Source organism: Coregonus clupeaformis, unplaced genomic scaffold, assembly GCF_020615455.1.
Source record: "Coregonus clupeaformis isolate EN_2021a unplaced genomic scaffold, ASM2061545v1 scaf0390, whole genome shotgun sequence".
NCBI lineage: Eukaryota > Metazoa > Chordata > Actinopteri > Salmoniformes > Salmonidae > Coregonus > Coregonus clupeaformis.
The window spans coordinates 73708-88497 of record NW_025533845.1 but is presented as its reverse complement, the minus strand read 5'-3'; the positions used below and the strand labels follow the sequence as shown (position 1 = coordinate 88497).

The window sequence follows — 14790 nt, the reverse complement described above, 5'->3', positions numbered from 1 at the left end:
TCATCAAGGGCAGGGGATACTTGTTCTTGACCGTGATGTCATTCAACCCCCGATAATCAATACACGGTCGAAGAGAGCCATCCTTCTTACCCACAAAGAAGAATCCTGCCCCCAGGGGTGATGACGAGGGACGAACGAGACCAGCAGCTAGGGACTCCTTGATGTAGGTCTCCAACGCCTCACGTTCAGGTCGGGAGATACTGTATAACCTTCCCTTGGGGTAGACAGCTCCAGGGACCAGGTTGATGGCACAATCATATGGTCGGTGGGGAGGGAGTGACAGAGCCTTCTGCTTACTGAAAACTTCCCCCAAATCGTGATATGTCTCGGGAACCAGGGACAAATCTGGGGGTTCAGCCTCAATCACCTGACTGGGAACCGAATGGGGGCAGGCAGTCTTGAGACAGTTAGCATGACAATCAAGGCTCCAACTCGTTACCTTGCCCGTCACCCAATCGAACGTGGGATTGTGTTCCTTCAGCCAGGGGTATCCAAGGACCAGAGGAACATGGGAAGACGGCAGAATGAAGAATGAAATCATCTCAGAATGATTCCCCGACAACCGCATCTTAACCGGTTCAGTCCTCATCGTGATACGTGCCAGACTACTGCCGTTCAGAGTGGTCGCTTCAATGGCTTCCGGCAATTGCTCCTTGGAAAGCCCCAGCTGTTCCACCAACTCGGCATCAAGAAAGCTTCCATCGGCACCTGAATCGATAAAAGCGTTAAGCGCTAAGCTCTGATTCCTGTTCACAAGGGTAGCCGGGAAACGGGGTCTGACAGAGGTACTGAGAGGTTGAAACTGGCTCGCTAAAAGTCCTCCCAACTTTAGCGAGCCGGGCAGTTTGACGACCGCCGGGAACAGGTGGAGATGTAATGTCCCGAGCTACCACAGTAGAGGCAGCAGTTGGTCTGACGTCTATGTTGACGCTCCTCCTTGGTTAACCCGTGCCGCCCCCACTTGCATGGGTTCAGAATCGGGAGAGAGGACCTCTCCCCTAATCCATTGTGGTGGAGAATGATCGACGTGTTCTGGTCCACCACCCGACCCGACTGGGAACTGAGAAGCTGATCGATTGGACGGACCCCATTGCTTCTCCCTCCTTCGCTCTCGGACTCGATTATCCACCCGAATAGACAAGGCTACCAAGCTGTCCAGGTCACTAGGCTCCGGATAGGAGATCAACTCATCCTTGAGCTGCTCCGACAGACCCTGGTAAAAGGCCGCTTGCAGAGACTCCTCGTTCCACCCACTCTCCACAGCCAACGTCTTGAACTCGATCACGAAGTCGGCCACGCTGCGAGTTCCTTGGTGAAGCGAAAACAGGCGCCTAGCTGCGTCCCTCCCTCGGACGGAATGGTCGAAGAGCTTCCTCATCTCGGCCGTGAACCCCTGGTATGAAGCCATGCAGGGGTCTTGTCGTTCCCAAACGGCTGAAGCCCACTCCAGCGCTCGACCACGCAGCAACGCAATCACAAAGGCTATCCTAGCCTTGTCTGTGGCATAAGAGTAGGGCTGTAGATCGAACACTAATCCACACTGCATAAGGAAGGAACGGCATCTTCCCAGCTCCCCTCATATCTATCCGGCGTCGGAACCTCGGGCTCACGGAAGGACACAGCTCCCGAAGCGGCAGGCGAGATGGGTGAAACCGGTAGTGGATCCTCCACCGGAAACTTGCGTTGGTTCTGGACCTCCGTCAGACCGGTAGAAAGGTTCCGAACTGACAACGCGATCTCCTGTAGTACCGTGCTATGATGGCCCAACATCTTCTCCTGATGGGAAATGGCATGGCGAACAGAGTCCAGGTCCGCTGGGTTCATACTGGCCGGATCATTCTGTCACGGTTTACTACGCCAGAACCCAGAAGCAGACCAGGACAAGGTACTTAGAGAAAAAGGTGAGTGTTTATTAATTGACTTCCGAGTGAGGCTGAATAATCCAGGGACAGAGCGGGTGGCGTGGATGGGTTGTTGAGGGTGCAGTGGTAGGTCCAGACATGGCTCGGCAGCCGCCGACCATCAGGCAGAGGTTGGGTGAAGGTTCCGGGTGAGATACTGCAGACAGAACAAAACGGAGGTGAGTACACAGCAATTCAACAAGGTGCAAAACAACAAAACTAACGCTAGAACTCAAGGCTGATACGCTGACAAACATACTGTTCATGGCTAACGATCCGGCAGGAACTGGATGTTCGGCCAGAGCCTAAGAAGGGTGATGATCAGGACCAGGTGTGCAGATTGCTGATGGGATGCAGGTGCGGAAAACAAGAGCGCTCCCCGGAGCGTTCCCGAACCCTCGGGAAACTGGAGATTACGAACAGGAAAAACTAGTCACCAGACAGGACCCGACTCAGACAGCCGGGATCGTTACAATAATATATTATACAAGTATGAGGTGTGTGTTTGTGTGTACCCCCAGTGTTCGGCGGAATGCGGAAACGGAACCCAGACCAGGGGCGTGGCCTGTCTACTCCATGACAACGGTCGCCTGGAGGCTGTGGACCAATCAAACTGCTCCCACCTGGATCGACCAATGAGCTCTCAGAGCTGCCACCTGAAGGTGTGTGGGGTGCAGTGGTACACCACCGATTGGAGCACGGTGAGTTACTCTGCACGTCTCTCTCTCTCTCTCTGCCTCTCTCTCTCTCTGCCTCTCTCTCTCTCTCTCTCTGCCTCTCTCTCTCTCTCTCTGCCTCTCTCTCTCTCTCTGCCTCTCTCTCTCTCTCTGCCTCTCTCTCTCTCTGCCTCTCTCTCTCTTCTGCCTCTCTCTCTCTCTCTCTGCTCTCTCTCTCTCTCTCTGCCTCTCTCTCTCTCTGCCTCTCTCTCTCTCTCTGCCTCTCTCTCTCTCTCTGCCTCTCTCTCTCTGCCTCTCTCTCTGCCTCTCTCTCTGCCTCTCTCTCTCTCTCTCTCTCTGCCTCTCTCTCTCTCTCTCTCTGCCTCTCTCTCTCTCTCTCTCTCTTTCTCAACCTTTACCTCTCTCTTCTTCTCCTCCTCCTCTTCCTCCTCCTCCTTCTGTCTGTCTGTCTGGCTGTCTACACGCCTGTCTGCCTTTCTCTAGTGTTCTCGCTCCTGTGACGGAGGTTACCGTGTGCGTGAGGTGTGTTGTCTTGCCGACAACGTGACCCCTAGTGACCTGTGTGACCTCAGTTCGACCCCTGAGAGTCGGGAGGAGTGTAACACGCAGCCCTGTTTACCTGAGAAAGGTATGACCTCCCTCTTCCATCCATGTCTCTCCCTCCCTCCTCTTCCATCCATCTCTCTCCCTCCCTCCTCTTCCATCCATCTCTCTCCCTCCCTGCTCTTCCATCCATCTCTCTCCCTCCCTCCTCTTCCATCCATCTCTCTCCCTCCCTCCTCTTCCATCCATCTCTCTCCCTCCCTCCTCTTCCATCCATCTCTCTCCCTCCTTCCTCTTCCATCCATCTCTCTCCCTCCCTCCTCTTCCATCCATCTCTCTCCCTCCCTGCTCTTCCATCCATCTCTCTCCCTCCCTCCTCTTCCATCCATCCATCCCTCCCTCTCTCCTCTCCTCTCCTCTCCTCCTCCCTCTCCTCCCTCTCTCCTCTCCTCCTCCCTCTCTCCCTCTACCTCTCTCCCTCTCCTCTCCTCCTCCCTCCCTCTACCTCCCCTCCTCCCTCCCTCCCTCCCTCTCTCCCTCTCTCCTCTCCTCCCTCCCTCCCTCCCACCTCCTCCCTCCATCCATCCCTCCCTCCCTCCCACTCCTCCTCCCTCCCACTCCTCCTCCCTCCCTCCCTCCCTCCCTCCCTCCCTCCCTCTCTCCCTCTCCTCTCCTCCTTCTCCTCCTCCCTCTCTCACTCCATCCAACACACTGTGTAATGTCTCTCTCCTCTAGTCTAGTGTCATCATGTAGTAACCAGTACTATAACTGGGTAATGTCTCTCTCCTCTAGTCTAGTGTCATCATGTAGTAACCAGTACTATAACTGGGTAATGTCTCTCTCCTCTAGTCTAGTGTCATCATGTAGTAACCAGTACTATAACTGGGTAATGTCTCTCTCCTCTAGTCTAGTGTCATCATGTAGTAACCAGTACTATAACTGGGTAATGTCTCCTCTCCTCTAGTCTAGTGTCATCATGTAGTAACCAGTACTATAACTGGGTAATGTCTCTCTCCTCTAGTCTAGTGTCATCATGTAGTAACCAGTACTATAACTGGGTAATGTCTCCTCTCCTCTAGTCTAGTGTCATCATGTAGTAACCAGTACTATAACTGGGTAATGTCTCCTCTCCTCTAGTCTAGTGTCATCATGTAGTAACCAGTACTATAACTGGGTAATGTCTCCTCTCCTCTAGTCTAGTGTCATCATGTAGTAACCAGTACTATAACTGGGTAATGTCTCTCTCCTCTAGTCTAGTGTCATCATGTAGTAACCAGTACTATAACTAGGTAATGTCTCTCTCCTCTAGTCTAGTGTCATCATGTAGTAACCAGTACTATAACTGGGTAATGTCTCCTCTCCTCTAGTCTAGTGTCATCATGTAGTAACCAGTACTATAACTGGGTAATGTCTCCTCTAGTCTAGTGTCATCATGTAGTAACCAGTACTATAACTGGGTAATGTCTCCTCTCCTCTAGTCTAGTGTCATCATGTAGTAACCAGTACTATAACTGGGTAATGTCTCCTCTCCTCTAGTCTAGTGTCATCATGTAGTAACCAGTACTATAACTGGGTAATGTCTCCTCTCCTCTAGTCTAGTGTCATCATGTAGTAACCAGTACTATAACTGGGTAATGTCTCCTCTCCTCTAGTCTAGTGTCATCATGTAGTAACCAGTACTATAACTGGGTAATGTCTCTCTCCTCTAGTCTAGTGTCATCATGTAGTAACCAGTACTATAACTGGGTAATGTCTCTCTCCTCTAGTCTAGTGTCATCATGTAGTAACCAGTACTATAACTGGGTAATGTCTCTCTCCTCTAGTCTAGTGTCATCATGTAGTAACCAGTACTATAACTGGGTAATGTCTCTCTCCTCTAGTCTAGTGTCATCATGTAGTAACCAGTACTATAACTGGGTAATGTCTCCTCTCCTCTAGTCTAGTGTCATCATGTAGTAACCAGTACTATAACTGGGTAATGTCTCTCTCCTCTAGTCTAGTGTCATCATGTAGTAACCAGTACTATAACTGGGTAATGTCTCTCTCCTCTAGTCTAGTGTCATCATGTAGTAACCAGTACTATAACTGGGTAATGTCTCCTCTCCTCTAGTCTAGTGTCATCATGTAGTAACCAGTACTATAACTGGGTAATGTCTCTCTCCTCTAGTCTAGTGTCATCATGTAGTAACCAGTACTATAACTGGGTAATGTCTCTCTCCTCTAGTCTAGTGTCATCATGTAGTAACCAGTACTATAACTGGGTAATGTCTCCTCTCCTCTAGTCTAGTGTCATCATGTAGTAACCAGTACTATAACTGGGTAATGTCTCTCTCCTCTAGTCTAGTGTCATCATGTAGTAACCAGTACTATAACTGGGTAATGTCTCTCTCCTCTAGTCTAGTGTCATCATGTAGTAACCAGTACTATAACTGGGTAATGTCTCTCTCCTCTAGTCTAGTGTCATCATGTAGTAACCAGTACTATAACTGGGTAATGTCTCTCTCCTCTAGTCTAGTGTCATCATGTAGTAACCAGTACTATAACTGGGTAATGTCTCCTCTCCTCTAGTCTAGTGTCATCATGTAGTAACCAGTACTATAACTGGGTAATGTCTCTCTCCTCTAGTCTAGTGTCATCATGTAGTAACCAGTACTATAACTGGGTAATGTCTCTCTCCTCTAGTCTAGTGTCATCATGTAGTAACCAGTACTATAACTGGGTAATGTCTCTCTCCTCTAGTCTAGTGTCATCATGTAGTAACCAGTACTATAACTGGGTAATGTCTCTCTCCTCTAGTCTAGTGTCATCATGTAGTAACCAGTACTATAACTGGGTAATGTCTCTCTCCTCTAGTCTAGTGTCATCATGTAGTAACCAGTACTATAACTGGGTAATGTCTCTCTCCTCTAGTCTAGTGTCATCATGTAGTAACCAGTACTATAACTGGGTAATGTCTCTCTCCTCTAGTCTAGTGTCATCATGTAGTAACCAGTACTATAACTGGGTAATGTCTCTCTCCTCTAGTCTAGTGTCATCATGTAGTAACCAGTACTATAACTGGGTAATGTCTCTCTCCTCTAGTCTAGTGTCATCATGTAGTAACCAGTACTATAACTGGGTAATGTCTCTCTCCTCTAGTCTAGTGTCATCATGTAGTAACCAGTACTATAACTGGGTAATGTCTCCTCTCCTCTAGTCTAGTGTCATCATGTAGTAACCAGTACTATAACTGGGTAATGTCTCTCTCCTCTAGTCTAGTGTCATCATGTAGTAACCAGTACTATAACTGGGTAATGTCTCTCTCCTCTAGTCTAGTGTCATCATGTAGTACTCAGTACTATAACTGGGTAATGTCTCCTCTCCTCTAGTCTAGTGTCATCATGTAGTAACCAGTACTATAACTGGGTAATGTCTCTCTCCTCTAGTCTAGTGTCATCATGTAGTAACCAGTACTATAACTGGGTAATGTCTCCTCTCCTCTAGTCTAGTGTCATCATGTAGTAACCAGTACTATAACTGGGTAATGTCTCTCTCCTCTAGTCTAGTGTCATCATGTAGTAACCAGTACTATAACTGGGTAATGTCTCCTCTCCTCTAGTCTAGTGTCATCATGTAGTAACCAGTACTATAACTGGGTAATGTCTCTCTCCTCTAGTCTAGTGTCATCATGTAGTAACCAGTACTATAACTGGGTAATGTCTCTCTCTCTCTAGTCTAGTGTCATCATGTAGTAACCAGTACTATAACTGGGTAATGTCTCTCTCCTCTAGTCTAGTGTCATCATGTAGTAACCAGTACTATAACTGGGTAATGTCTCTCTCCTCTAGTCTAGTGTCATCATGTAGTAACCAGTACTATAACTGGGTAATGTCTCTCTCCTCTAGTCTAGTGTCATCATGTAGTAACCAGTACTATAACTGGGTAATGTCTCTCTCCTCTAGTCTAGTGTCATCATGTAGTAACCAGTACTATAACTGGGTAATGTCTCTCTCCTCTAGTCTAGTGTCATCATGTAGTAACCAGTACTATAACTGGGTAATGTCTCTCTCCTCTAGTCTAGTGTCATCATGTAGTAACCAGTACTATAACTGGGTAATGTCTCTCTCCTCTAGTCTAGTGTCATCATGTAGTAACCAGTACTATAACTGGGTAATGTCTCCTCTCCTCTAGTCTAGTGTCATCATGTAGTAACCAGTACTATAACTGGGTAATGTCTCTCTCCTCTAGTCTAGTGTCATCATGTAGTAACCAGTACTATAACTGGGTAATGTCTCTCTCCTCTAGTCTAGTGTCATCATGTAGTAACCAGTACTATAACTGGGTAATGTCTCTCTCCTCTAGTCTAGTGTCATCATGTAGTAACCAGTACTATAACTGGGTAATGTCTCTCTCCTCTAGTCTAGTGTCATCATGTAGTAACCAGTACTATAACTGGGTAATGTCTCTCTCCTCTAGTCTAGTGTCATCATGTAGTAACCAGTACTATAACTGGGTAATGTCTCTCTCCTCTAGTCTAGTGTCATCATGTAGTAACCAGTACTATAACTGGGTAATGTCTCTCTCCTCTAGTCTAGTGTCATCATGTAGTAACCAGTACTATAACTGGGTAATGTCTCTCTCCTCTAGTCTAGTGTCATCATGTAGTAACCAGTACTATAACTGGGTAATGTCTCTCTCCTCTAGTCTAGTGTCATCATGTAGTAACCAGTACTATAACTGGGTAATGTCTCTCTCCTCTAGTCTAGTGTCATCATGTAGTAACCAGTACTATAACTGGGTAATGTCTCTCTCCTCTAGTCTAGTGTCATCATGTAGTAACCAGTACTATAACTGGGTAATGTCTCTCTCCTCTAGTCTAGTGTCATCATGTAGTAACCAGTACTATAACTGGGTAATGTCTCCTCTCCTCTAGTCTAGTGTCATCATGTAGTAACCAGTACTATAACTGGGTAATGTCTCTCTCCTCTAGTCTAGTGTCATCATGTAGTAACCAGTACTATAACTGGGTAATGTCTCTCTCCTCTAGTCTAGTGTCATCATGTAGTAACCAGTACTATAACTGGGTAATGTCTCTCTCCTCTAGTCTAGTGTCATCATGTAGTAACCAGTACTATAACTGGGTAATGTCTCTCTCCTCTAGTCTAGTGTCATCATGTAGTAACCAGTACTATAACTGGGTAATGTCTCCTCTCCTCTAGTCTAGTGTCATCATGTAGTAACCAGTACTATAACTGGGTAATGTCTCTCTCCTCTAGTCTAGTGTCATCATGTAGTAACCAGTACTATAACTGGGTAATGTCTCTCTCCTCTAGTCTAGTGTCATCATGTAGTAACCAGTACTATAACTGGGTAATGTCTCTCTCCTCTAGTCTAGTGTCATCATGTAGTAACCAGTACTATAACTGGGTAATGTCTCCTCTCCTCTAGTCTAGTGTCATCATGTAGTAACCAGTACTATAACTGGGTAATGTCTCTCTCCTCTAGTCTAGTGTCATCATGTAGTAACCAGTACTATAACTGGGTAATGTCTCTCTCCTCTAGTCTAGTGTCATCATGTAGTAACCAGTACTATAACTGGGTAATGTCTCTCTCCTCTAGTCTAGTGTCATCATGTAGTAACCAGTACTATAACTGGGTAATGTCTCTCTCCTCTAGTCTAGTGTCATCATGTAGTAACCAGTACTATAACTGGGTAATGTCTCTCTCCTCTAGTCTAGTGTCATCATGTAGTAACCAGTACTATAACTGGGTAATGTCTCTCTCCTCTAGTCTAGTGTCATCATGTAGTAACCAGTACTATAACTGGGTAATGTCTCTCTCCTCTAGTCTAGTGTCATCATGTAGTAACCAGTACTATAACTGGGTAATGTCTCTCTCCTCTAGTCTAGTGTCATCATGTAGTAACCAGTACTATAACTGGGTAATGTCTCTCTCCTCTAGTCTAGTGTCATCATGTAGTAACCAGTACTATAACTGGGTAATGTCTCTCTCCTCTAGTCTAGTGTCATCATGTAGTAACCAGTACTATAACTGGGTAATGTCTCTCTCCTCTAGTCTAGTGTCATCATGTAGTAACCAGTACTATAACTGGGTAATGTCTCTCTCCTCTAGTCTAGTGTCATCATGTAGTAACCAGTACTATAACTGGGTAATGTCTCTCTCCTCTAGTCTAGTGTCATCATGTAGTAACCAGTACTATAACTGGGTAATGTCTCTCTCCTCTAGTCTAGTGTCATCATGTAGTAACCAGTACTATAACTGGGTAATGTCTCTCTCCTCTAGTCTAGTGTCATCATGTAGTAACCAGTACTATAACTGGGTAATGTCTCTCTCCTCTAGTCTAGTGTCATCATGTAGTAACCAGTACTATAACTGGGTAATGTCTCTCTCCTCTAGTCTAGTGTCATCATGTAGTAACCAGTACTATAACTGGGTAATGTCTCTCTCCTCTAGTCTAGTGTCATCATGTAGTAACCAGTACTATAACTGGGTAATGTCTCTCTCCTCTAGTCTAGTGTCATCATGTAGTAACCAGTACTATAACTGGGTAATGTCTCTCTCCTCTAGTCTAGTGTCATCATGTAGTAACCAGTACTATAACTGGGTAATGTCTCTCTCCTCTAGTCTAGTGTCATCATGTAGTAACCAGTACTATAACTGGGTAATGTCTCTCTCCTCTAGTCTAGTGTCATCATGTAGTAACCAGTACTATAACTGGGTAATGTCTCTCTCCTCTAGTCTAGTGTCATCATGTAGTAACCAGTACTATAACTGGGTAATGTCTCTCTCCTCTAGTCTAGTGTCATCATGTAGTAACCAGTACTATAACTGGGTAATGTCTCTCTCCTCTAGTCTAGTGTCATCATGTAGTAACCAGTACTATAACTGGGTAATGTCTCTCTCCTCTAGTCTAGTGTCATCATGTAGTAACCAGTACTATAACTGGGTAATGTCTCTCTCCTCTAGTCTAGTGTCATCATGTAGTAACCAGTACTATAACTGGGTAATGTCTCTCTCCTCTAGTCTAGTGTCATCATGTAGTAACCAGTACTATAACTGGGTAATGTCTCTCTCCTCTAGTCTAGTGTCATCATGTAGTAACCAGTACTATAACTGGGTAATGTCTCTCTCCTCTAGTCTAGTGTCATCATGTAGTAACCAGTACTATAACTGGGTAATGTCTCTCTCCTCTAGTCTAGTGTCATCATGTAGTAACCAGTACTATAACTGGGTAATGTCTCTCTCCTCTAGTCTAGTGTCATCATGTAGTAACCAGTACTATAACTGGGTAATGTCTCTCTCCTCTAGTCTAGTGTCATCATGTAGTAACCAGTACTATAACTGGGTAATGTCTCTCTCCTCTAGTCTAGTGTCATCATGTAGTAACCAGTACTATAACTGGGTAATGTCTCTCTCCTCTAGTCTAGTGTCATCATGTAGTAACCAGTACTATAACTGGGTAATGTCTCTCTCCTCTAGTCTAGTGTCATCATGTAGTAACCAGTACTATAACTGGGTAATGTCTCCTCTCCTCTAGTCTAGTGTCATCATGTAGTAACCAGTACTATAACTGGGTAATGTCTCCTCTCCTCTAGTCTAGTGTCATCATGTAGTAACCAGTACTATAACTGGGTAATGTCTCTCTCCTCTAGTCTAGTGTCATCATGTAGTAACCAGTACTATAACTGGGTAATGTCTCTCTCCTCTAGTCTAGTGTCATCATGTAGTAACCAGTACTATAACTGGGTAATGTCTCTCTCCTCTAGTCTAGTGTCATCATGTAGTAACCAGTACTATAACTGGGTAATGTCTCTCTCCTCTAGTCTAGTGTCATCATGTAGTAACCAGTACTATAACTGGGTAATGTCTCCTCTCCTCTAGTCTAGTGTCATCATGTAGTAACCAGTACTATAACTGGGTAATGTCTCTCTCCTCTAGTCTAGTGTCATCATGTAGTAACCAGTACTATAACTGGGTAATGTCTCCTCTCCTCTAGTCTAGTGTCATCATGTAGTAACCAGTACTATAACTGGGTAATGTCTCTCTCCTCTAGTCTAGTGTCATCATGTAGTAACCAGTACTATAACTGGGTAATGTCTCTCTCTCCTCTAGTCTAGTGTCATCATGTAGTAACCAGTACTATAACTGGGTAATGTCTCTCTCCTCTCCTCTAGTGTCATCATGTAGTAACCAGTACTATAACTGGGTAATGTCTCTCTCCTCTAGTCTAGTGTCATCATGTAGTAACCAGTACTATAACTGGGTAATGTCTCCTCTCCTCTAGTCTAGTGTCATCATGTAGTAACCAGTACTATAACTGGGTAATGTCTCTCTCCTCTAGTCTAGTGTCATCATGTAGTAACCAGTACTATAACTGGGTAATGTCTCTCTCCTCTAGTCTAGTGTCATCATGTAGTAACCAGTACTATAACTGGGTAATGTCTCTCTCCTCTAGTCTAGTGTCATCATGTAGTAACCAGTACTATAACTGGGTAATGTCTCTCTCCTCTAGTCTAGTGTCATCATGTAGTAACCAGTACTATAACTGGGTAATGTCTCTCTCCTCTAGTCTAGTGTCATCATGTAGTAACCAGTACTATAACTGGGTAATGTCTCTCTCCTCTAGTCTAGTGTCATCATGTAGTAACCAGTACTATAACTGGGTAATGTCTCTCTCCTCTAGTCTAGTGTCATCATGTAGTAACCAGTACTATAACTGGGTAATGTCTCTCTCCTCTAGTCTAGTGTCATCATGTAGTAACCAGTACTATAACTGGGTAATGTCTCTCTCCTCTAGTCTAGTGTCATCATGTAGTAACCAGTACTATAACTGGGTAATGTCTCTCTCCTCTAGTCTAGTGTCATCATGTAGTAACCAGTACTATAACTGGGTAATGTCTCTCTCCTCTAGTCTAGTGTCATCATGTAGTAACCAGTACTATAACTGGGTAATGTCTCTCTCCTCTAGTCTAGTGTCATCATGTAGTAACCAGTACTATAACTGGGTAATGTCTCTCTCCTCTAGTCTAGTGTCATCATGTAGTAACCAGTACTATAACTGGGTAATGTCTCTCTCCTCTAGTCTAGTGTCATCATGTAGTAACCAGTACTATAACTGGGTAATGTCTCTCTCCTCTAGTCTAGTGTCATCATGTAGTAACCAGTACTATAACTGGGTAATGTCTCCTCTCCTCTAGTCTAGTGTCATCATGTAGTAACCAGTACTATAACTGGGTAATGTCTCTCTCCTCTAGTCTAGTGTCATCATGTAGTAACCAGTACTATAACTGGGTAATGTCTCTCTCCTCTAGTCTAGTGTCATCATGTAGTAACCAGTACTATAACTGGGTAATGTCTCTCTCCTCTAGTCTAGTGTCATCATGTAGTAACCAGTACTATAACTGGGTAATGTCTCTCTCCTCTAGTCTAGTGTCATCATGTAGTAACCAGTACTATAACTGGGTAATGTCTCCTCTCCTCTAGTCTAGTGTCATCATGTAGTAACCAGTACTATAACTGGGTAATGTCTCCTCTCCTCTAGTCTAGTGTCATCATGTAGTAACCAGTACTATAACTGGGTAATGTCTCTCTCCTCTAGTCTAGTGTCATCATGTAGTAACCAGTACTATAACTGGGTAATGTCTCTCTCCTCTAGTCTAGTGTCATCATGTAGTAACCAGTACTATAACTGGGTAATGTCTCTCTCCTCTAGTCTAGTGTCATCATGTAGTAACCAGTACTATAACTGGGTAATGTCTCTCTCCTCTAGTCTAGTGTCATCATGTAGTAACCAGTACTATAACTGGGTAATGTCTCCTCTCCTCTAGTCTAGTGTCATCATGTAGTAACCAGTACTATAACTGGGTAATGTCTCTCTCCTCTAGTCTAGTGTCATCATGTAGTAACCAGTACTATAACTGGGTAATGTCTCTCTCCTCTAGTCTAGTGTCATCATGTAGTAACCAGTACTATAACTGGGTAATGTCTCTCTCCTCTAGTCTAGTGTCATCATGTAGTAACCAGTACTATAACTGGGTAATGTCTCTCTCCTCTAGTCTAGTGTCATCATGTAGTAACCAGTACTATAACTGGGTAATGTCTCTCTCCTCTAGTCTAGTGTCATCATGTAGTAACCAGTACTATAACTGGGTAATGTCTCTCTCCTCTAGTCTAGTGTCATCATGTAGTAACCAGTACTATAACTGGGTAATGTCTCTCTCCTCTAGTCTAGTGTCATCATGTAGTAACCAGTACTATAACTGGGTAATGTCTCCTCTCCTCTAGTCTAGTGTCATCATGTAGTAACCAGTACTATAACTGGGTAATGTCTCTCTCCTCTAGTCTAGTGTCATCATGTAGTAACCAGTACTATAACTGGGTAATGTCTCTCTCCTCTAGTCTAGTGTCATCATGTAGTAACCAGTACTATAACTGGGTAATGTCTCTCTCCTCTAGTCTAGTGTCATCATGTAGTAACCAGTACTATAACTGGGTAATGTCTCCTCTCCTCTAGTCTAGTGTCATCATGTAGTAACCAGTACTATAACTGGGTAATGTCTCTCTCCTCTAGTCTAGTGTCATCATGTAGTAACCAGTACTATAACTGGGTAATGTCTCCTCTCCTCTAGTCTAGTGTCATCATGTAGTAACCAGTACTATAACTGGGTAATGTCTCCTCTCCTCTAGTCTAGTGTCATCATGTAGTAACCAGTACTATAACTGGGTAATGTCTCTCTCCTCTAGTCTAGTGTCATCATGTAGTAACCAGTACTATAACTGGGTAATGTCTCTCTCCTCTAGTCTAGTGTCATCATGTAGTAACCAGTACTATAACTGGGTAATGTCTCTCTCCTCTAGTCTAGTGTCATCATGTAGTAACCAGTACTATAACTGGGTAATGTCTCTCTCCTCTAGTCTAGTGTCATCATGTAGTAACCAGTACTATAACTGGGTAATGTCTCTCTCCTCTAGTCTAGTGTCATCATGTAGTAACCAGTACTATAACTGGGTAATGTCTCTCTCCTCTAGTCTAGTGTCATCATGTAGTAACCAGTACTATAACTGGGTAATGTCTCTCTCCTCTAGTCTAGTGTCATCATGTAGTAACCAGTACTATAACTGGGTAATGTCTCCTCTCCTCTAGTCTAGTGTCATCATGTAGTAACCAGTACTATAACTGGGTAATGTCTCTCTCCTCTAGTCTAGTGTCATCATGTAGTAACCAGTACTATAACTGGGTAATGTCTCTCTCCTCTAGTCTAGTGTCATCATGTAGTAACCAGTACTATAACTGGGTAATGTCTCTCTCCTCTAGTCTAGTGTCATCATGTAGTAACCAGTACTATAACTGGGTAATGTCTCTCTCCTCTAGTCTAGTGTCATCATGTAGTAACCAGTACTATAACTGGGTAATGTCTCTCTCCTCTAGTCTAGTGTCATCATGTAGTAACCAGTACTATAACTGGGTAATGTCTCCTCTCCTCTAGTCTAGTGTCATCATGTAGTAACCAGTACTATAACTGGGTAATGTCTCTCTCCTCTAGTCTAGTGTCATCATGTAGTAACCAGTACTATAACTGGGTAATGTCTCTCTCCTCTAGTCTAGTGTCATCATGTAGTAACCAGTACTATAACTGGGTAATGTCTCTCTCCTCTAGTCTAGTGTCATC

The 14790-nt window shown here is 44.4% G+C and overlaps 1 protein-coding gene across 1 annotated transcript in view; it reads left to right on the top strand.

Moving 5' to 3' along the window:
• Window positions 1-14790, top strand: part of adamtsl7 (ADAMTS-like 7) — an 80171-nt gene that overhangs the window by 47047 nt on the left and 18334 nt on the right. Inside the window, exons 10-11 of the mRNA XM_045215196.1 lie at window positions 2423-2602; window positions 3062-3206. Coding sequence (XP_045071131.1) covers window positions 2423-2602; window positions 3062-3206 — 325 coding nt within the window. The remainder of the gene's footprint in view (window positions 1-2422; window positions 2603-3061; window positions 3207-14790) is intronic.